The sequence below is a fragment of the Rhamphochromis longiceps genome, linkage group LG5 (genome assembly GCF_057381845.1).
Source record: "Rhamphochromis longiceps isolate RC_006_pf linkage group LG5, R_longiceps_female_GT1.1, whole genome shotgun sequence".
NCBI lineage: Eukaryota > Metazoa > Chordata > Actinopteri > Cichliformes > Cichlidae > Rhamphochromis > Rhamphochromis longiceps.
In genome coordinates this window covers 16,717,985-16,742,809 of record NC_140561.1, presented here as the reverse complement: position 1 = coordinate 16,742,809, position 24,825 = coordinate 16,717,985, and the positions used below count along the sequence as shown (strand labels likewise).

General features: G+C 38.8%; 1 protein-coding gene across 2 annotated transcripts in view; it reads right to left on the bottom strand.

Moving 5' to 3' along the window:
- Positions 1 to 1,398: 1,398 nt before the first annotated feature.
- Positions 1,399 to 24,825, bottom strand: part of LOC146669518 (vitamin D3 receptor B) — a 29,750-nt gene continuing 6,323 nt past the window's right edge. For both annotated transcript variants that reach the window (XM_085406157.1, XM_085406156.1), the window contains 8 exons: positions 14,557 to 14,704; positions 10,553 to 10,683; positions 8,888 to 9,084; positions 8,564 to 8,663; positions 7,712 to 7,892; positions 5,131 to 5,282; positions 4,644 to 4,760; positions 1,399 to 4,327 (listed from right to left, as the gene is read on the bottom strand). In XM_085406157.1, the coding sequence (XP_085262283.1) occupies positions 4,074 to 4,327; positions 4,644 to 4,760; positions 5,131 to 5,282; positions 7,712 to 7,892; positions 8,564 to 8,663; positions 8,888 to 9,084; positions 10,553 to 10,683; positions 14,557 to 14,702 (1,278 nt within the window). In that variant the 5' untranslated portion in view covers positions 14,703 to 14,704 and the 3' untranslated portion in view covers positions 1,399 to 4,073. The remainder of the gene's footprint in view (positions 4,328 to 4,643; positions 4,761 to 5,130; positions 5,283 to 7,711; positions 7,893 to 8,563; positions 8,664 to 8,887; positions 9,085 to 10,552; positions 10,684 to 14,556; positions 14,705 to 24,825) is intronic.

The following is a 24,825-nucleotide window of genomic DNA, read 5'->3' as shown; positions in this document are numbered from 1 at the left end:
AAAAGTAAAAACAGAGGCAAATGCTTAATGCTAAAGCAAAATCTGAGCTAAAAGAGGTAGGTTTTCTTTTTAGGTAGATTATGGTGTACATCCATTGTGGACACTCCTCTTTTTTGTAAGAACTACATTATGTTGATTCCATTACAATCCCTGTCCTAAAGGGAGGCGCAGAAAGAATACAAAATAAAGACTTAAAATCATTTGCACGGGAGATGGCCAACAGTCCTCTGTGAAGGCTTTCATACATGTTTTCAGACAGGATTTGTAATGGCAACAGTTACACACGCATGCACGCCCACACGCACGCACGCACACACACGCACGCACACACAAAACACCTCCTACAACATCTACGAATATGATAACTGTAAAGCTTGCTGGTGATAGTGTACCATGAGCTGTATATTGCAGGCATTGTTACTGTGTTACGTCGCAGTTCTTACGGATATCTCAACAAAGATGGCTCCATCTATTTTGAGGTCGGATTTCCACTGATGTATAGATTACAAGTTCCAGTATTAGAACAACTACAATGTAGAGTTAAAAAACCCAAAACTGATTCTGAGCAGCCTATCACGATGAAACCAAACAGGAATCTCTGGGAATGAACCACAATCAAATTTAACTTTATTTATGAGCTGTATACCGTGTTGGGAAAGAGAAAAGAAAAAAAAAAAATCAGCAATAAGACATTCGGTTCGTTTAAAAAAAAAAAAAAAAGGGGGGGGGGGGGATTCTTTTTATGACAGAAACTCTATCACTACACAAATACTAACTGCTCGTTTTATACATCCACAAGAGTTTTCCTGTTCGGTTTTCAAACCCCCAAACTCAACTCCTCTTTTTACCCTGTTCGTGTGTGGAGGGAACTCTCCCTGTGGCACTTACATATTCATCAAACCTCCTACTGTATTTAAACATACACAAGTCAACACTGCAACCTCTATCTCAAAAAAAGGAAACAGAACAATTTCAAAGCCATATCTACATACAGGAGTATGTATTTCGAAATAAAATCAACATGGAGACTTTTCCAAAAAATAAAAGAAGTCAAAAGTCAGTATTCAGTAACCAAGCACATCACACCCCTCATCAAACTGACATACTATACATACAAATGGTACTGCCTAACGACACTCGAGCTTCAACTCCTTAAAGATCAATCACAGCAGGGTAATTTGTGGGGCGTGCGGATTTTTCTGTTAGTATATTATATTATATATATCTCGATGATTTCTAGAAAGAGGGCAAAATTAAATGATAATACAAAATAAATCAAGCCTATTATGTGACTACAGGAACACTGAAAAAAGCGATCAAACGGTTTGTGATATGCGGATTATCTAAGCGTCGAGCCCCAGCTGTCAGCTTGTGGCGTTTCACAGTGACTGCAGAGAGTTGGAATAAAGCCACAGTGATGTTGAATGGACTTTAAACTGTTTAAAAACAGTTTAAAAACAGATCAAAGCGACACCTGTCACAACTTCTCACAAAGCAGTTGTGAGAAAAACTCGCCATCTTCCTCACAGAGTAACCCTGGTCTACTGAGATGAAGGAAAATCTGTGTGTGACAAATGTGGACCGGACGGTCAATCGCAGGAACTCTTTAAAAGATTTCTTTTGTCACACAGCAAATACAGGACAAAGAAAAAGAAAATATAAACTTTTATATTTAATTCTTCAAATGACTTCCTTTAAGCAACACTGCCTCTAGTGAAATCATGAGCACTTGGCAGGAAATCGACTTTACTTTAGGGAATTGTCTTGATGTAAAAGATATGTTGTCTTGTATAATTTTACCATAATCCCACATGCAGCAAGCCATATATTACTGGCCTGTAAACTGAAGCATTTAAAGTCTCTTGGCAGTTTGGTTTATAAGCCATTAAATGCTGTCTGATGAAGCATAAGCCAAAGATGACGGACAGCAGAGAGAAGGCATACAAGTTCTTATCATATACAAGTTCATTTTCCAAAAGCCACAGATAAATAGCATATGAATTCAGCAGATGGCACAATGAGAATGTCCAAGGTTCTGGAGTCATCATTTTGATGTACTGTAATGTACCAGGTGTATAGCTAGCTTAGTAATCTACATGGCTTATATTTGAGAGCAGCACGGTTTGTTTAGGTTGTCCTTTTTTTTCTGAGAATGAACCTTGGATATTCACATCAGTCAACCACTAAACAAAGAATCGTTTGAGTGTGTCAAATATACAAGCAGTTCCCTGTTTAAGCCATTCCTAAATACCCCCCCAAAAAGGAACAAAGACAAGAAAAACAAAGATCAAAGACAAAACAAAGAGCATAGTGTTGGAGAACATGGTGCTTATGGATCAGAAACAAAAAGTCAGTTGTGTTTGCATATATATTTTTGAGGAAAAACAAAACAAAAGAATCTATGTAGCCCTATGTACAGCAGCAGACATTATTTATATATACCTGGTATTTACACAATGCAGCCACTAGAGGGCCACGCAGCATACATCATCAAACAGGAGGGCCCGGGTGGAGGACGTGCGCAGCAACACCACCACAACCAGGCCCCTGGACATTCTAGAAAATCCGCTTCCCAGTCAGAAACGAAAGGGGTGTGATATCTGTGGAGGTCTGAAACAGCTTCCCAAGCTCTCCATCCACTGAGCTCACTGTATACTGAGGAGGAACAATTCATGGAATTGTTTTTAAGGTGAAGTGACATATAAAAAACAACAACAAAAATATCTATTGCAATTATATCCGTAGCTATGCCAATTCTGAGTATGCTATGCAGCTATATATTAACAAGGCAGGCCCTTTGCTTTGCCATCAATTTACTATTCCAGTTAGATTTGGCATTTTAGCCCTTTAAAATCTGTGATAACATAGATACTGTATATCAATACATAGGCTTGAGTAAAAGGTGGTATAACAGTGCTTAGGATACATTTGATAGCAATTCTCTATTTACATGGGAAAAAATAACAACAATTAAACAAGAGAGGAGAATAATGAAAACAATTTCAAAAGAGAGCAACAAGCCATAAGGTTGGCTTGGTTTGATTGACAGTTAGCAGTGTAAAAGTAGCTAATACATTTAGTGGCTAATTCTCACCTCAAAACCAGGCACCCTAAGGTCCTATCAGAACCTCACTAAATTACAGTCTAAGCTCTGTACTCTGCTGTATAAACCTATAATAATATAACATTTTCCTTCATAGGCTGTGAGGCTAGTCAGACAACTTGCCGAGCGGCTGCATGAGTGAAGCAAGCCAAGGAGCAGCAAGGTTATTTTTAGGTACTGGAAGCTTTTTGAGAAAGTAGTTGACCATACCTTTGGTGAAAGGTGAAAGGCATGTGTTTGATTTGTACACAAAGTCATATACATATGCTGCCTTGGAGAGAAGCAGATTAAAAAACAAAAAACCCCAAAACAAACAAACACATAAAAATACATGATTTCTGAAAATCATCAAAAAATTCAAAGTAATGTGCAGGCACTGCGTTTGCACTGGTAAACTGAAATGTAATGCGTACTGTATCTAAATCGTTCTGAGTAAAAGTTTCACATTGGTGATGTAAATATAAAAACAACCCCAGTAAAACCAAGAGGTAGCTCAACTGAATGGCTAAATGAATAACTGAGTATGCTTGTTGTGTTGGTGTGTGCACCACAGGTACACACAGGTAATGTCCAGGCATTTGAAGCAGCTGTTTGTTGATTTAAATACAGACAAAAACACTGTATATAGCCAGAAGTCATATGTATAGTTTAATTTGTACTATCTGAAATTCCCTTGTTTACTCTATCTCTTCATATCTGCTTGCTCTCCTGCACAATCTTGGCCTCTACACCAAGACAGACTTCTTTATATGGGAATCCACACACACATGCAGTCGCACTCGCACTCACGTGCGCAGACACGCAGACACGCACACACACAATTTACTTTCTCTTTTTCATTTGCTTCATACACCACACCTGCATCTAGTCCAACCAGGACATTCTCAGCTCCCCTCTCTCTGTTTTTCTCTACCTACTGGGGTCTTGCCGCCAGCTTCCTCCCCGACCAACTGAGGTTCGGAGATTGCTTCTAGGAGACTTCACTGCCAAACACCTCCAGCACCAGTGGAGTGAGCTGCATGCTGTGCTCCGGCTGAAAGGACAGTGAGCGGTACTGTTTGGAGTGCTCCTCGTTAAGACTTCGCAGGTCGGCCAGCTTTTGGATCATCTTGGCGTAGAGCAGCCTCCCTCCCGGGTGGTGAAGCCTGATGTAGGCTTGCAGAGTCTCCGACAGTCGGTCTTGCAGGGCTTCGATCCGTGCATGATCCTGCACACCTGGGCGGTCTGCAATGAGGGAGGGGGGAAGAGACTCAGTGGTTTGATGTTAGGGAACAGAAAATAGCTTTTGAAATCTAACTGTCAGAAAGGATTATATCATTTGTGTTTATTGTGAACTAGCATACTGAAGAACAAGCAGAGGATCCAGTCATAATTCGTTTAAAAGCTTTGTGCTGCTTGTCACTTTTATATAATCAAGTGGACATATGCACAAATAATAGCAAAGTTGGCAACAATGTTTCAAATATTTTCTGTTGCAAGAAGGATACACCTCTATACTCAAATCATTCCTTCTACAGTCCTTTCTCCACACCTACACTACCTGGAGAAAGCAGACAGATGGCCATCAGCAGCACGTGCTCCTCCTCTTGCAGGTTGAGCTTCTTCAGTCCCACCTGGAACTTTACCAGCGGCTCCAACAGCTCCAGAGTGTGTCCCGCTGCAGAAGAGAACCATGCCATTAAAATGTGTAACCTACAACTCATTTCAGTGAAAATAGGCGATCAAAGAAATATAACCAATTCTTGTTAAGACTTCATTTTCATTCTCAGCTTTGTTTACACTAAAACCCGGCAATTTCTGGCTCGCACAATTGCCTAATTACCAAAGTTGAATTAGGCTCGTTGTACAGACTAATAAGAAACAGCAAAGCTAAATTTTGCATGCAAATGAGAAGACACACAATTATATATAACAAAGAAAACCCCAACTAAAATTCATAAAACACCAGTAGGCAGATCTCAACACTGTCTTTCTTTTGTCCTTACAGCAGTAAACATGGCAGCATTTAGACTGATGTTTGGACTGACCTTTGGTGACGTCACTGATCTGATATTTAAAGTCAGGTCCACCACAGCTCCAGGACATGTCTTCCAGGTTGAAGCTTTGATTTGAACGCAGCATGATCACCTCAATGGCACTGGACTTGAGCAGAGCAATCTGGTCCTCTGCAGTCAGCTCTCTACAGAAGGAAACAGAGGAATGACAACTTCCAGGAAATACGGGCCCTGACTCGTTTCAGCCTTGACCCCACGAAACACTGTGGATTTGTCAACGTAAACACAAGGAGAGAGTTTCAAGTGTGGAAGGTGGGACCCTGGTCAGCCATTCTAAATTTGTTTTTGTAGACATGTAATTTATTCTATGTGTTTAGAAAGAAAAAAATAAAATAAGATAAATCAGTTTTTCCTGGAGGTGCCCAACATAACCTGGTATGAAAGGAGATCCAGGAATTAATACTAAGGATGGTATAATCAATAAGTTATTTATCTATTCTGCACTAGGGACTGAAGAAATCATGAAAATACATTTGCTATTTACAGGACTGCAGAAGGGGGCAGCATCCATAGGTAACATATATAGTATATAGGTAGATAAGTTGGCAAATTTAGCAGTTTTATTAGCTCAGACTTTTACTAATTTAAAAAAAGTGAAGTGAAATTTGCCTTTTCAATTTTGGTTTCCTTTTTGTTGCACAGTCTAGCACATTCTTGAAAATGTTTGGCACCCATGTGTGAACTTCAGTAATCAGTAAAGCACCTTTCAAGGTTCAAATGGCTGCCCCATTAAAGACAGATTGCCATTTTGCTGTTCTATCCCTCTCCAAATATTTTTCTGTATAGTTTTGAAGTAGTACCCTTGTAGAAGGCAACTAGTTCAATCTGTGTCAATGGAGTAAGACATGACTTAGTGATATGTGTCTTTATTAAAAGGTCCCTCTGATCCTGTACAGATTACTGTAGAAACCACCAAAAAAAACAACAACCCCAAACTATCACAATCTGTTAACTTTGTGTGCATCTCACAAATCATCTGTTTTGGTTTTGTTAATTATTTTATAAATAAATAACTATTCATTAACTCTATGCTGATATCATGACTGAAAATCCGTAGTTATGGAAACATGAAAATAATTGTTTTAAAATGTACATGAAAATGAAGATTGCTCATAGATCTGACTCTATAATGACTCCCTTACTGATTCCTGATCATAATAGCACACCTACACAGGTTTTCAGGTTCAACAACCGTTTTACTATCTTAGTCCAAACAAGTAGAAAAGAGTAGAAAAGAAAATATGCCTGCCTGCATGTGACTCAGCTGTGTAAAAGCTCCTCTGCTATGTGTTTGACATTACTGTTTTGCAATGAGAACTGCCAGAAAAAAAAACATGCCAGCATAGATAAAAGAAACTGATAAGCTTAGATATAGGCTTGTCCTCGATACTGTGCTTGCTACTCCTCAAAGAGGTTTCACTCATAGTCATAAGAAAATCATTTCCACTGTAATAAAATTCTTTTAAAATTGTTTTTGTGAAACTGGATTTCGTTTACTCAAGTAAGCAGACAGAGTACAGTACGCAATCTGTGTAATCTATGGCCTTTGGCCCAAAGCCATCACTATGCCACAACAACAAATCAGGCAGAAAAAAAACAAGTACAAAGTCCTCAACACCAATTTAGGTAAAGTGTCACTGATACAAGCAAATAAAGAATACGTAAAGAGAGATCGCAAAAGCACATTTAAGCAATCAGAATCAGAATATATATTAATCCCTAAGGAAATTATGCGGGTTACAGTTCCTCGAAGACAGTAACAGACTAAACTATTTAAATAATACAATACGTTACTGAGTTTACAAATTTAAGAAATAGCATTAATACATACAAATGGCTCAAATAAAGGATTAGATTTTTCTAGAGCTGCATATGCTTTACTATTCTAATGAGAGCCACACACACGGATGCACACCTAAGATAAGATAGATAAGATAACTCTTTATTGTCATTGCACAGTCATGCATAGTACAGTAGTACAATGAAATTGGAAAACTGTCCTACGTCGGCACTACATATAACACAACACGACACAATATGACACATCACAACGCAACAAACAACACAACACAGTATATTAACTTAGTATAAAAAAGAAGAATAAGTGTATGTGTATTGCACACTGTTATTATTGCACATTAATTATTATTGCACCTCGTTATAAATATAAATATTATTATTGTTATTGTTTGGTATGTGACGAAACTGCTTCACATACAGTTTGGAATGTGAAGGATACCAAACTGCTAAAAAAAAATCAAGAACATTTTAAAATCTCTTTTCTTCCTGTCAGTGACTTTACTGTCTGCCATGAGACACACAGATGAATAAATGAAAAAAAAAATCAGCAACCTAAAAACAAAATTGGTCAGATGTCAATTATTGTAATGTTATTTAGTAATTATTCTAATTTAATTAGCCTTTCTTGACATTTTAACATCGTTTTATAATTACTAAGAACATTTTTTGGCTGCACTAAAGGCCTTGGAGTCAGGTTAATCAGAAAACACTCTTGATTCTTTTGACTGACATCAGTCAGAGTGCACGCATGTACCTGAAACCGGGAATCATCTTGGCAAAGCCGATGACCTTCTGAATACTATAGGAGACCAGGTCAGCCAGATGGGGCAGCATAGAAAAGCTGGAGCCTTCTTCTTCACTGGAGTCAGGACTGCTGCCCTGATCCTGGTACATCATCAGCAGGTTGTTGAAAGTCATTTTGGTGTCAACTGACTCTGCAGTGATCATAACACAGAGAGCAGAGAGAGGGGGGGGGGAAAGAAAGAGATCAAACATGAAGCAAGAAGAGTAAAGTGGTCACATGACGGCATGCAACAATTTCACACCATTTCAGTGTGAATATGCACTCAGAGATAAAGCAGTTGTGAAAACAGAGAGGGCTTGTTGGTGAAGCTTTACGACTTTAAGCTAACAGGAAGTGCGCTGAATATCCTCTGAGTGCAACTCCGAGAACATAGGAAGCTTCAGAGCTTGCTGTGGTTGTTTTGAGCTATCCGTCTCTGCTGTGTGCCGGTGCTAAGGCACATGACCCTTGCTGTGCTCACACCATTACTGACATATGCAGTAATGAACTGAGAAGCCAGGTGTCTGAGGAGTGCAGGTAATTCACACGATTTCCACTGAATTCCCAGTAAAGCAGATTATATAAGTTAACGTGAAAATAACTGAACTGGAAAATGAAATCCTTTTCCAAGTCAGGTGTTCACTCTTAGTAATTTTCCCAAAACATGTCTACCAGAAAGAGGGGAAAAAAGGGTGTTTTCTGACTGCAAGCCATTAGTAATTTCTGCTTTAATATCTTATAATTGTAGCCTTTTTCTCGTTTTTGGAAAGACACTGCTTTCACTTGATTGCCAGCGAAGTCTTCACAGAATGTGAATTTTACCTGGAGAGTGACTGAAAGAATCAGAGGAGGCATCAGACAGGGAGTGGAGAGAGGCAGCTCTGCTAGCGCTTCGTGTCACTGGGCCCTCACGCACAGGGGGCTAGACAGGAGAAAAGGGCACATGTAAAGGTTTCACGCAGCAAAAATTAAAAAATAGACAAGCATTTGATCTAAAAGTACGCTATTTTTCTGCTGTAAAATAATCCAAACTTTTATGTAAACTGGGTTAGGGTTTCATTAATCAATAATCAATTTAAAACCATTATGGTAAAATAAGGTGAACTATGTTTGACTGGATGATGTTAATTTGATGAAGACACAAACCCTAAATTGGCCGAAGTCAGAATAGGAGTCGTCATATGTTTTATGGTGAGCCTCCACCAGCGTGGCAATGATCTGACTCTGTTCTTCGGTGAGTCTGGGTCGCCGTGCCTCTTTCTCCGCTTCGCGCTGTGCCTCCTCATCCTTCCTCCGCTGAATCAGGTCCTTCTTCCTCTGCACTTCCTCATCTGTCAGAATGACTGGATAGGGAAGATCGAGAGAAAGTGTGAGAATTGTCAGCAAAAGAGAAGAAAAGTGCACAAATAAATTCTTTGCATGACAGTTAAGCTCATACACATATACAAAGACAACATTAATGCAAAGAAAGAATAGGAAATATCTGGGGTTAAACTGGGAAAAATGAAGAAATGTATAAAAAGTTATAGTAACAGAAGTTCTAAGGTACACCACTTTTAAAGCTTTTCAGTCTGGATTTGTGTGCTACATTGTGTTGACAGCTATGTCAATGTTGTGCTGGGTAAAGGGTGTCTGTTGTTCTCTGGAGGAAGAGAAAGGCTGGGGATGGGTCCATATGGAGACCCCTGCTGCACTGAACAACTGAATGCATTGTCTTTGTTCTGTCCGCTCCTTGTTGTTCAAGCCACTGAATTAGCTCACAGAAACAGAGAGAGAGGCAGAGAGAGAACTGGCTCTCAACAACATGCTGCTGGTTTTGTTTTGTTTTTTCACTTTTAACAGCAACAGCAACGACACTGGCTCCTGTTCACATGCAATAAAGTGAAGTGTTGTTGCCGCTACAAGAAACTTTTTTTTTTATTGGAGGAGGGAGTGGGACATTTGGTTGGCAGGGAGAGACTTGGACAATATCCGGATATTAGCAGAAGAGAAGAAAACACATATCTGCTATTTACAGACTATAAAAACAAACAGCAGTGTGTGGAAAGAAGAACCCTGGCTAGACGGTACATTAGGTGTTTAAACTTCACATGGAGTATACTTACTGTACACAATGTGAGGAGGAACTGTTAGTTCAAATGAAATATGTAAACACTAAAGGAGCAAAGACCCAGAGATACTTGACCTCAGACCAAACATTACATAATGGTTACAAGCAGGACAGCAAGCCCCCATGGTAGCAAACACCACATGTGTACATTTTACTGTGAATTCAATAAAAAGAAACAAGAATGCTTTAATGTATCTAACACACAAATCTGTACACAATGTGTACATTTTTCAAAGTAGGAAGTCGGTCTTGGGCGGTCCGGGATTCCAACATTATATCCTGGATTGGTGTGAGGTCCGGCATCCAGGGAACAAAGGCTTGTGGCTTCATTTTCAAGCCCATGTGCTATGCAGTTATTTCAAGAAAGAAGAACTGATTGTTTTTTAATAAGAGAAGTTTTATTCATTTATTTATTTATATAATTATTGTAATTTATGCTTTTAATCTTAATTATTTTGTTTCTTTTTGTGGCTTTTATGCTTTCTATGTATCTTTTTAAAATGTTAATAGCTCAATTGGAAAGCATTTTAGGTCAACTTTTGTTGTTTTTTTGTTTTATGTGCCATTTAAATAGAAATGATTTGACTTCAATAATTAATAACCTGGTTTATTAGAACTGCAATCTGAACCCAAATTGAATCCACCTACATATGCGGGTTGGGCCAGTAACTGAAGACAAATGGGTGACCTGTCATACTTACACTCTTTCATCATGCCAATGTCCACACACCGTTTGAGGCGGCATGCCTGGCAGTGGCGCCTGTTGTCCTTGGTGATGGTGCAACTGCCGTTAAAGGGACATGTGAAGGTGGCCTTGCGCTTCATACTGCGCCTAAATATATTGTACACATTACACAGTATATTAAAATACAAACATAATGAAGTCTGTTAGCGCACAAAAATAAAAATCAAAGAATTAAATTAATACAACATTTATTTATTTATTTATTTATTTTTAAAGAGAAAGAGAAGAAGAACCTTAAAAGTGTTTGGCTGAATTCAACTGCTAAGGCAATGTGGAAACCTTTTGACAAATTATTTTGAGAGAATTACAAGACATCAAGAAATTCTGTACTTTTCCCCCGTCTTTTACATAAATAAATAAAAGATACCGAACAATAAAAATGCTGACTAAACAGGTTACCGTCTTTGTGCAATTTAAAAACAGCTGTATTTAAGAAGGTGGAAGGGCAGATTGATTAAATGTAATGACCTGAATAATAACACTAGAAGACAGCAGAATCATCTCCAACAAAAACAAAATGGAGAAGCTTCATAAATAAATTACAGCAGCACAGGTTGTGGTAACTGGATGTTGGGAAAAAACTGACATCTGTCATTTTGCCAGGTTAGAACACTGATGCTGGGGCTACTGAAACAATAAATGATTTACAACACTGTTAAGAACAGCATCGGTGGTCTGTTTCTTTCACAACATAATATTAAACATACATGGCGGAATATACCCATGACCACTACGGGGGTCACAGGTGCTGCTACTCTTTAGTGCAGAGGGGGCACGTGCAATACGATTTCCTGTCAGTCAAGTGAGAATCTGCAAATTCAAAGATCTTTGTTGACTTCTTATCATTTCCCTGAGAGAAAGGTTCCTCGGATTATAATCAAAGGGTGCTGGGAATATCAGTTTTCAACTTGATAACAGAAGAAGTATTAAGCTTTTAGAATAACATAACAATTAATTAACAACAAACAAACAAACAAAAAAAACATCAAATGGGGAAAAAATGAATTCCTGCCTCGATACATTGATTATTCTTGAGCAATCACCTCAGTCCACATACTTCATATCTGCCTATTAAGACATATTGACTGTGGTGTTTAAGCGTCTCTGCTTTAACTGCAGATAGATAGATAAATAAATAAATAAATAGCTTTTTGGGACATTAACATAGAAAGTAACTGCAGTTAGTATTTCTGTTCATCTTTTTTCTCCAAGGCTTCACAAATCCATACTCTTTCTTGTTATTAGTTATTATCAGCTGTAATGCTACTGTACAGGTCATTTAAGAAAAAAAATCCTTACAATTTTTATGACCCTGTCGAGAAAATCTAATATAACCTCTGGATGGCAGAGTTGTTGCACTTGACTGCATTAGATTTTATAGGCATGCCTAATAAAATGGCCATTTAGTGTATAAATGAGTGCAAGAAATTTTAGATTTTATATTAAACATTTTATATTTTATTTCTGAATTAAAAGTAAAAGTAAAAGTTCTGTATATACTGTGTCTAGTTACACACCGTCAACGACCTCCTCCACCTGGTAGCCTCACGTGCTTTTTATTACTGACTTCTTAGAAAATCAACAACATAAACTGACTATTGCTTGCTCAACATACTTTATCTAGGCCATCAGACCCAGATAAATATTTTTGACCTTCAAGTCTGAGACTGACTAAAAGTAAGTCAAAGGCAATCTACGGGACAAAAATTTGTCCTGCCAAACGGTGATGCAAGGCACAATGATTTACTCGGTAATGGACATTTATGTATGAAAATGTATACACAGATGTGAGCAAAAACACGTGCTTCGTGAAAGTTCAAACAAGGGCTATCAGCGAGCCGAGGAAGGAGATTATTAAACATCCGTCTTTTTTTCCCCCTCCCCTCCCGTTATATATATCAACACTGCTGAGAGAAACAGGCGGAACTGCACGGACACATCAAACACACACACACACACACACACAAGCCTGGCACAAAATCATGACTTGCTCCAGTTTCGTCTTTGGAGAAATTGGAAACTCATGTCTGTATCAATGAGCAAGGAGTAGCCAAGACATTAAATACAGGAATGGGCTCGTTTGTATTCTCGGCCTGCTGCCGAGCATTAGTGTGGACACGAATGCTGTCAGCTGGTGTGTGTGTGTGTGAGAAGCTGTGGGCAGCGACTATACTTTATATCATAATACATACAGTGGGGCAAAAAAGTATTTAGTCAGCCACCGATTGTGCAAGTTCCCCCACTTAAAATGATGACAGAGGTCAGTAATTTGCACCAGAGGTACACTTCAACTGTGAGAGACAGGATGTGAAAAAAAATCCATGAATTCACATGGTAGGATTTGTAAAGAATTTATTCGTAAATTAGGGTGGAAAATAAGTATTTGGTCACCTCAAACAAGGAAAATCTCTGGCTCTCACAGACCTGTAACGTCTTCTGTAAGAAGCTTTTCTGTCCCCCACTCGTTACCTGTATGAATGGCACCTGTTTGAACTCATCATCTGTATAAAAGACACCTGTCCACAGCCTCAAACAGTCAGACTCCAAACTCCGCCATGGCCAAGACCAAAGAGCTTTCGAAGGACACCAGGAAAAGTATTGTAGACCTGCACCAGACTGGGAAGAGTGAATCTACAATAGGCAAGCAGCTTGGTGTGAAAAAATCAACTGTGGGAGCAATCATCAGAAAATGGAAGACATACAAGACCACTGATAATCTCCCTCGATCTGGGGCTCCACGCAAGATCTCATCCCGTGGGGTCAAAATGATCATGAAAAAGGTGAGCAAAGATCCCAGAACCACACGGGGGGACCTGGTGAATGACCTGCAGAGAGCTGGGACCAAAGTAACAAAGGTCACCATCAGTAACACACTACAACGGCAGGGAATCAAATCCCGCAGTGCCAGACGTGTTCCGCTGCTGAAGCCAGTGCATGTCCAGGCCCGTCTGAAGTTTGCCAGAGAGCACATGGATGATACAGCAGAGGATTGGGAGAATGTCATGTGGTCAGATGAAACCAAAGTAGAACTTTTTGGTATAAACTCAACTCGTCGTGTTTGGAGGAAGAAGAATACTGAGTTGCATCCCAAGAACACCATACCTACTGTGAAGCATGGGGGTGGAAACATCATGCTATGGGGCTGTTTTTCTGCCAAGGGGACAGGACGACTGATCCGTGTTAAGGACAGAATGAATGGGGCCATGTATCGTGAGATTTTGAGCCAAAACCTCCTTCCATCAGTGAGAACTTTGAAGATGAAACGAGGCTGGGTCTTCCAACATGACAATGATCCAAAACACACCGCCCGGGCAACAAAGGAGTGGCTCCGTAAGAAGCATTTGAAAGTCCTGGAGTGGCCTAGCCAGTCTCCAGACCTCAACCCCATAGAAAATCTGTGGCGGGAGTTGAAAGTCCGTGTTGCTCGGCGACAGCCCCAAAACATCACTGCTCTCGAGAAGATCTGCATGGAGGAATGGGCCAAAATACCAGCTACTGTGTGTGCAAACCTGGTAAAGACCTATAGTAAACGTTTGACCTCTGTTATTGCCAACAAAGGTTATGTTACAAAGTATTGAGTTGTATTTTTGTTATTGACCAAATACTTATTTTCCACCCTGATTTACGAATAAATTCTTTACAAATCCTACCATGTGGATTCATGGATTTTTTTTCACATTCTGTCTCTCACAGTTGAAGTGTACCTCTGGTGCAAATTACTGACCTCTGTCATCATTTTAGGTGGGGGAACTTGCACAATCGGTGGCTGACTAAATACTTTTTTGCCCCACTGTATATATCATAATATAAGCATCTGAGTAGCCATTATATATGCAACTTGTGTGTACATGTGTCAGTAACTTATGCAATATTTTCCAATCATTTTGAGCTTTTTTTTTCTGCTGGCCACACAAACGTTATATCTGCACAGGCGAAAATTAAAACCATCAATTTTTGTACCTGAAAAAGCCCTTGCAGCCCTCACAGGTCATGGCGTTGAAGTGGAAGCCAGTGGCTTTGTCGCCACAAACACCACAGATTCGTGGCACATTCCTATCGAACTCATCAGCGGCCACAGTGGACGTACTCACAACCGTGGGCTCCATCACTAAAAAGAGAGATGAAATCAAAGGAGGAAAAGGGGAAACAAAAAGACACAGTAAACAACACTGTAGAAACTGTATGCAACAATTAACACACACACACACACAAGAAAAAAAAGAAAAGAAAGAAAAGAAAAATCGACACGCTTGCCCAACAACCAGCTAAGGACCCGGGGTGGTGCAGCTATTCAGGCTGAGGCACCTGATCTGTTGAATTCTCTACCTGGATCTGTAAGATCTGCCCAATGAGTGAATTTCTTCAAAAGTCAGCTAAAGATGTAGCAGTTTAAAGGGACTGTTGAATTTCAGATACAGAATCTGCTTTTACATTTTGTGCACTTTTATTCTTTAATTCTTGCATTGCTTTCAACTTGTAATTTCTGCATGGCTTTAAATTCCATCATTTATGTGCATAGATAAACTTTGATTATATTTGATTTGATATTTGATTATGTTTATATTACTTAATAATTTAATTTAATTTTTTACACTGACGCACAACACTACATATTTGAGAACACAGATAATAAAAATAAAGTTCCACTGTCAGATTTTTAATTGTCTCTCAATTATTTGATTGTAAAAAGTGAAACACTTTGTTTTTTTAAATTTAATCTTTGGCCCTTTTTTTTTAGGACTGCAACACCTCATCCTACTCTCTGCAGGGAAAATTAATTCTATGTTTTTGTCCAAGGAGAAAAAATGAAGACATATGAATTGAATATAAAAAAACCAACAAAAAAAACTTGTTAAACTTCAAAATGCTGAATCTCTGTAATTTGACTCTGAGGAGAAGAAAAAACTACATGTCACCACAAGGCTAGAATCCTCATGAACAACCGATGACTGTCTTTTTCACAAAGCTTCTTTCTTATTTCTTTTTTTGCGTGCACTCTACAGTTAAAGTGAGATAAAATGATTAAAGTGTGTGAAGGAAAGGGAGGGTAAGTAAACCAGTAACCCTCTTCCTTAAAAAAAACAAACAAACAAAAAAAAAACCCTAAAGAAAAGAAAAGAAAAACAGCCACTGACATACCTGAATAATAAAAAAGTTTGACGGAGTCCTTCATCATTCACAGGTAATTAAGAAACAATATTCAGCCCAAAAGTCTCAGCGACTTTTGTTGCTTTTCTGTTAGTTCAACTGTGAATATTAATGGTGTTTTGTTAAATGAAGGTCTAACTCCTGGTCCAATTTCATTAAGGACGTTTAGTCTTCATTACAACAAAAGGTCAAAAGCAGAATAAAACAGAGGGTCTAGTCATTGCCCTTGTTCTTTGCATGCATCAAGTGTCTACAGTAGCTTCAACAGAGACCACATGCCTTAACCAGGAATATGTGCTATGGTACAGTAAGACTTGTCAACAAATATTTGTTTAGCCAATTCAGCAGATGGTCACACAAACGTCTGATAAACAACAGACCACAGGCAGACAACAGACAACTTTTCAGACTTTTCAGCCTCGCTTCTGAAACAGTGAGCCCCAGCGAGGTGATATAAAGAAAACTGAGCAATGTTTCGCATCCTACATAAGAAAATAGTTATACCTAGACTAAAATGGAGTAGTTTTGTGTGAAAGCTGGAGAGTATTTACCATCACACAATACTGGTTGTGAAAAAGCTTCTACGAATACTGTGGCGACCCTGTTTTGTTATTCCAACTAGTCTATAGTGACAGACTAGGCAGGGTGTGCCTAAACTCTTGTTGTTCTCTGTCGTCTCAGTGCATAGCTTGTGTTTCTTTTCCCACCTCCCCTTTCTCACATCCCTTTCTTTCTGAGTGCAAAGTAAACAAGTTGTCTCAAAGGTCCTTCAGAGACTGTTGGCCTATAAAGCTGCGCTAATCATCAATCATATGACCAAACATTAACAAAATTCATGTCTATGTGACAGTGCCCCCAGGTTATTTATTACATGGCTATGCTTGATATCCAGATGATGAAAATATAAATGAACATAGGTTTTACATTTCAAGCACTGGGGCTCCATGTATCCAAAATAATGAGCATTACCCTTGCTGGCCAGGATTCCGGATTTTGTTTGCAAACACCAGAATGACCCAAAACACATTTGAAGAGGCTGTTTCCAAAGCAAACCAAACAAATCCACAGATGCATATACCACCTGGGTTAACCTTATGTTGTTGCAATCTTTGCCCCTAAAATTCTCATAGGTATGTGTTATAAAAGTTATATCCTCTGGTAGTTTTGCAGTGCCAGTAGATGGAAGGACTAACTCCTAAACAAAGAAATCACATCCAGGCAATGCAATGTCCCTGGGGGGGGTCTCGTGGTGCTGATCTTTCTCACATACAGTCATAAAAAAAAAAAAAGCCTTTAGAAGTCCTGCTGGTATTTGGAAACGTGATACATTATCAAAAACCAAGAATACTCCATGATTCAGCAGAAAAAAGCAATGCTATGGCTGATTAAAATTTATAATAATCCTTTTCACGGGTCTAGTATAAGAACCACAAAGCTGTGAGTGCTGTCATGTAATATTACACAATTATGACCAGTATAAATGAGAAAAGACCTTTACAGAAAAAACAAAAACACACACACAAAACATAAAACAAGTTCTACTGAACACAGGAAAACTACTCCCAGTACACATTCACACTCATTACTCACTGTGAAACAAAATGCCCATTTGCTTCACTATATCATCAAATGATCACTGAAGTCAGCCTTCTGTGATTGCATTCAGGCTTGACAGGCCATTACACTAAATGCACAGTAGAATTGAGAGAGCTCTAAATAATGCATCAGGTTATTAGACCAGATCTGTAGTCATTCCAGTATTGGGCACGCAAAGCCAGGCGGCAAGTTTTGTAGCTTCGGGCTTCTACTGAACGTCTCACTCTTGAATGATATACATATTGTGTGTATGCCGCTTGCCATCAATCAAATCTGTCACTGTGGTAATCATGCAAAATAGTATACTACACTGTGTGTTACAGTGGTATAAAGTATAACACTGATTTGCTTACAGAGTTGAGGCAAAGGGTAAAAGAAGACATTATGGACATTGCAAGATATAACTCTGTACAATGACATTAACCATTTTTTTGTGAAAGGCTGTAAAGTTAACCTTTTGGTTTCCTCAATATTCTTGAGAGCCAGAAATTACAATATTTAAACATCAGAACGAAGTGCTAACTCGTTTAGCAAGTTGTACCCACAAACTGAACAGGTGAAATGCACAGGCATACTTCATTCTTCTAGTCCCAAGTAGAAGAATAATACAAAGGCTAGAATGTGCTTGTCCTACATTATATGTATACACAGCAAGACATAAAATGTGGTACCTAAGTCCATTATTAATGCTCCAAAAGGTAGCAACAGCACAAACATGGTTGTGAGGTACAGTTCAGCAACTTTATCTAGAGAAGGGAAGAACGTTGCATGTGTCAGGACTAGGGCTGGGCTATATCATACCGTTCACGGTAATACCAGTGTAATTTTGGGCAACGATAGGAAAATGACATATTGCGACAGAATATGGGTAAAACGCGCATGCGCAGTGCCTTTGTTTACATACGCACATGTCGGCGACGCAGAATGAGAAGAGCGATAGTGGATCGTTAAATGAAACAGATGAACCATAATTGGTTTGTAAAAATGCTGCAACTTCAGTGGTGTGGAACTGGTTTAGCTTTCATCCGTCAGATACACAACAAAGCACTATTTTTGGTAGCGCATGCTAGCAGGCCGTCGTTATTACCGTGTTGTTTGGAAAATATGGCACACTTAAAATCAATCCTTTAATTTTTCTGAAAATTGACAGTGCCCCTCATAATCCCATGTGCCTTATGTATGAATTCTGGTTGTGTTTACTGACCTCGAAACGATTTTATGTGGTACATGGTGCTCGAATATCTGTCAAGTGTTTTAGTGCGACTTTGCTAAGCTACGAACCCGCACCGCTTGATGGATTGTTGGAGCATTACGGCTATATTAGGCAGGCGCCTCGTGGAGTGATACGTACTGTGCTTCAACATAATATTACCGTGTTGTGTGTGTAATACCTCTTTTTAAGTTTTGTGGATATTATACATGGTTATGCTGAGGATATGTCGGCCAGTTTCCACTGGAAATGCCTTTTGGTTAAACTGTCAGCAAGGAATTTGCATTTGCACTGTTAAATTTTTATATGACTTTAATGCACATAAAAAAAACAGCTGCTTGTTTAAGTGAAAATACATTGATGGGGTTTTTTGCACTAATAAAGTTGTGGAGTTGTAAAGTATTTTGTCTAGTGTCAATTATATCGTCAGTTATATCGTTATCGCAAATTTTCAAATGTATATCATGATAAATATTTTTGGTCATATCACACTGCTCTAGTCGGGACACTTATTAGTCAAAACGACCACACTACCGTTGTTATGACGGTGGAAATCAGCCATCTAAAACCGATTCCCTAGCAGCCTGTTATCACACTGTTTTTGTCTTTTTTCATTTTATGATGGTAGTCTACAGAGACTGACTTGATTTTGGAGCAACTCCCAAATGACTACTGGAGAACCTGTGATAGATTTCAAGCCAATAAAATATAACAAAAGAGAAAGTGATTTCAGTTTTCTTAAGTGATTTTTTTTTTTCTTGGAGTTATAAACTGCTGATACCGATTTTTGCTGACTCAGATTTTCTTCTTTGCCTCAACGCAAAATATTATTTTCATAATAAAACGAATGATTGAACTTTAAATTGAACTGTAATTTCCCCCACACGGCAGTAAGTAATGGGATCTTCTCGCTGAAACAACTGAAAATAAAATTGTCTGCTAGGTATTGATAAACGAAAAATGGGTTGATGTGCACCCATCTTTGTTTCCTGACACATTATATCTTACCAAACAGTGAGTGTAACAGATTTATACAAAACAAAACAATCTATGGTAATTTAACTCAAAGGTAGGGTTAAACCAGGCAGCAGCTCAGTGGAGCTGAGAGCTGTGCAGGAGCTCAGCTCCTCCTACTCTATCCCATTATTGCTAAATCGCACACAACTCTTAAAATGCACTTTCAGACACTGCAGATTTCTTTCTTCTTCATTAAGCAGGTCATCCCACAGCTGCAGGATCGATGTGTGGTTTTCTAGATTAGACCGTATAAATTTCTGAATTACTTAAATCTCCTGATATGATCTTATTGTAGCATTATTAGAATAAATGCTTTTCTGAACAGCAAATAAGTGAGCATCTGCACTAGCTGATTCAAGTTTATGAAGGAAAAATCATTTGAACCACTGCAAGATGGTTTCAAGTTATTTTCAGCAACAGTCCAAATATCACATTTTCCTCATAATTGAAGAATATAAAGACGCTGCATTAGTTCAAACTGTCATTGGGCTGCAGTAACCCAAAGAAAATCTTGGTGTTAAAGTTGTGTGTAGTTGACAACAACAACAAAAAATCTCCAGGTTACTTTTTGATGACTTTAATGGGCCCTGGTGCAGAGTATCATGTATGTACTAGCCTTATTAACCTCAATTAAATTATATTAAAGTATATTAAATCATTTTCCCATAACATATGAGAAAAACTATTAATGCTATCAGACCTCATACCCTAAACAACAAATTCAAAATTACATACCGTATTTTCTGGACTACAAAGCGCACCCGAATATTAGCCGCACAAGCTAAAATCAGGGGAAAATCCTGTTTTGTACATACATTAGCTGCACCTGACTAAAAGCCGCAGGTGTTTCAATGTTGACTTATCATATGTAAGAGAATATGCACAAAGCGAATTGTCAGGAAAGAGATGGCTGTTTGGAGACACAAACGACACACTTTTATTAATATTTTGAAAAACAAGTTATGGGTAAATATTTGCATAACTTTTTAGGTATATGTACAAGTAGCGGTAATTACAAGTGCGAAACATGTACTGTGCTTCATAAATGAGTAACAAATGTAGTACATAACAATAACCTACAGCACACCAGAAAAATAGATTCGGCCTACCTTTTAGGCTCAGGTGCAGTGACACAGCTTTAACAAGAAGAAAAGTCAGTCATTCACCACCATCTTTCTCTTCTTCCTGCGCACTAAAACCACCAAAGTCCTCTTCTCCAGTGTCGGAAACGAACAGGCTCAGGGTGGCTTCGTCATCCACTCTCCGCTTCTCTCCTTCGTTGTCACTTTCAAAACCAAAGAAATCCTCGTTGTCAGTGTCAGAGTTGAACACCCTCAGAAGGGCCGTGGCGGTGTCCTCCTCTCCATCATGCAGCAGTCCAGCCCTTCGAAATCCGTTGGTGATCGTGGATGTTTTCACACTTTTCCACGCTGTCAGAATCCACTGGTGGAGTTGGGCATAACTTACTTTTCGTAAGTTTATCGCCGCTCATCATCCACGCCTCCCACTGAACGCGTAGCGCTACTTTGAAGTTTGTTTTTCGCGCTACTTCGTACGGCACTATGTTGCCTGGCGGACGGACATGTGACCAACATACCACTCTTGAACCCCGATACTGTGTGTCTGATCACATGCCCTTCCGCCAGGCAACGTAGTGCCATACAACAGCGGAACAAACAAAACAAATCCTCTTACGATATCACAAAAATCATGGACAATCCATAGAAAAGCCGCACCTGACTAAAAGCCGCAGGGTTCAAAGCTTGTGCAAAAAGTAGCAGCTTATAGCCCAACAATTACGGTATGTAATATACTGACTTTTTTGTGTAGCTGCTGCTACTGACAAATGCCTGAGTAATCGAATCTGTTCCTACCAAACAGTCATTACACCAAGCATTTCTGATATATTTACACTAAAACTCTCAAGTGTTAAACAGTAAAGTTTAAAAGTTTTTTATCTGACCATTCACCTTGCAGTGTAGGTGATGTAGGTTTTCACAATTACGTGCTGCAACAGCGTAGATGGTATTGTTTTCCCCTTCAGAATAAGTCTGTTTGTCATCATGGCAAAATGATCACGTCAAAGTCCATCTTCTGGAGGACAATTTTTTTTCAAAGCAATACTATCACAGCCTTGAAAGGTGCAGATACACAACTTTACAGGTGTGCAGTTGACAATGGATTCAAGGCCCAGTTTGCACTGCAAAAGAACCAAGTCAGATTTTTCAAATCCTTATATTTTAACTTCGTGTTTTCTAGCATACTTGTTTTTGTTACTAGGTGGGAATATCTTGCAATAGACGAAGGGTTCATAAGAACTAGAATAAACTTAAAGTCAATGTGTTACTTGTTTCACTGTTATTATGCACAGAGCAGAGTGTTGTGCTTTTGGAGACGGGGGCGGTCTAGCAATGCTTTTACCTTTTTTCCATACAAGGTGCATCTAATCAACCATGACATGGCTGCACGAGTTATTCAAAAACATCACCGTGTTGCCTCTGCTGTTATCTTAGCAGGAAGAAGGAAAAAAACTATCCTACTGTATATAAACGATGGACACAGCCAATGAAGCCAATGAAGCCATTTCAAAAGTGCCAACTGAATAGAGATCTGAGAAAAATTACCCAAATGCTCATTTGATTTATGATACTAATGAGTGTATAGTTATAATCATTTGTTTCAAATTTTACTGAACACAAGCTGTTTTTCATTTTATAAATAATGGTCCTATTTAGCCTGAAAAAAGACAAAAAAAAAATGTAACAAACAACAACAAAAAACCCCAACATCATCCCCTTGCTTGTGATGTCTGGTTTCAAAACACAAGGCAAGAGCCACAGTGCTCAGCCTTAGGCTTCAACATTAGAGTCCACAAACCAGTGGGTGATGTCATGCTGGCTACATCCTCCATCACAGTTTACCATCTTATAGAAGCCATTTTTATTCTTTTTTGATCTGGTGCAGTTGATGTTCATCCTTTTCTTTTAATTTCCAGGGCAGAAAAGAAGGAGAAATGTTAAGGGGGAAAAAAATAGATTAATTTTATCTTAATGTTAAGGCTGCTTTTATCCTCCTACAAGTTTACTTACAATTCGCTCCCTTTTAAAGAACAGGCTAAGCAATTGTGCATAGAATAAGCACAAGACAACATAATTTCATGTTATGATTTGCATCAGGACTGCCATCTTGGCAAATCAAATGAAGCAGGGCTTGAGAAAGAGGGAGTTACTATGAATTTGAAATGTATTGTATATTTGTGGCAAAAGCTCTAAATATAAAAAGAACACGAGGAGGTAAAACAAGGACAGTCAGTAAATGACACAGAAGGCTGTACATATTCTGTGCGAAATTATGTGGTACTGATGGCAATTAAGGTCACCCATCTCAGCCGTATGACTAGTACAAACAGGGATAAGTTTACCTCAGCTAAAAGAAAAAGAAAACTATAGTCTGACATGCTCATCTAGACACCTCCACTGGTTTATTTAAAATACTTTGAATCTCTTATGCTGCCTGGGTTGTTTATTGAATGTGGTCTGTCTCCAAAGCAATAGTTGCAGTGTACATGCACAAATTCATAGCTTTGCCCTTTGCTAAACCACTACTTAGTCATAAGTACAAAAATATGGGTTTAACAGTGTAACATCAAACGGTTTTGTTGTTGCACAATTTCCGCTGGATTCCATAATCTTCGTTTAATCTTGGTGTTGGGAACATCACAGGATACAAATCTTTTCCCTTTCTTTATGTTTCAGTTACACCTAACTACAAGGATCATTTAGATGAGTTCCCATCTATTTCCCTGTGAATGGCTGTTTGCACTCATAAAGAGGAAATGCCATCCCACAGAAGCGAGCAGTGAGTTTCGTAGGACAAGAAGGATGCAGACGAGAAGCAGGCCAGAGAGTGAAAGGAGATGTGGGGGTATTGGAGCAATAAGAGATAAAGACATATACAGCAAGTAGAGGAGGGGTGACCTCTTTGTCAATGTGACTCTGTGTCTCACAATGGCCCACTGTACCCTGCTTGCTGTTTTGGAAATGAGGAAGAAATAAATACTATGAGGAGCGGGCACACAGCACTGTCCCAAAGACGGCGATCAACGCAAACAGCCTGTTTTTGTCATTTAAAAGGCTGACTAAAAATACACACAGTCATAAGCCACTTCAACTACTGGCTAAATATAAATACATGTCTCATCTTTGACAGGCCCTCATCTTGAGAAGGATCAGGGGGGAAAAAGCAATTTGCTATTCGTGTTGGAATCACATTTAGAGTATGATTTATTTCTGCTGGTCCTGCTTCACTCTCATTTTAAAATCAAGGAGCTCATTTGGCTAGTATCTGTTGTTGTATGCATACACACACCGATGACTAAGTTTCTCTACTGATCGGTTAGGATAACTAGGGCAGCTATTAACTGATATATCTGACTATATGTTGCTTCATCATTAAACGTCCTAGAAATTCATAAAAATATATATCCCAAGGGCCTCACGTCTTTGCTAACAATCCAACAGCCAATAATATTCAAAATATGAAAAACAAAAACTTTTAATCAATTCCTTAATACAGAGATAGAAACCGAGAAACAAATTGATTATAAAGCTTATAAGCAGCTTCTTTTGCACCATTGGCACTGTTCTCTCCACAACTGAATAACTCTCATTTTAGAAATAATTGCTTGAAATGAAATGAAATTACAAAAAAAGGCAAAAGCAAAATGTACTGAAAGACTGGAGCTCGGAGGTCAGACATACAGTGGCAGTGGAGGATGAGCAAGAGAAGAGGGCCGCAGTAATTATGCGCATTACCACAAACTGACTCTAGCATGTCATTTTAACTGGGTGGTGAAAGCTGCAAAATAAAGACATTACCCCAATTTTGGATGAGAGGCTAGGGAGGTTCCCTGTCTTTTAACCCAAAAGACCAGCTGAGGGAGAACAAGTGCTACTTAACATGCAGTGGAGCAATGACTCATCTTTTCCTCCTTTGATTTATTCACGTTATGGCTGAAATGACACACATGTTTCTCATAATCCAGAGTAGGGCTGTGCGATATGACCAAAATCCCATATCCCGATATAAAACATCTATCGTCCGATAACGATATAAATCACAAAAAATTGAATCTTTTCTGTAAATTCTGTGAATCTCGGGTAGGTGAAGTGTTTCCAGCTGGGCGTCTTGTACCTGGAGTCGAGTGTTTTAACCGATGCATGAAACTACACATTTTTAGACATAGGTTGTAACGGCTG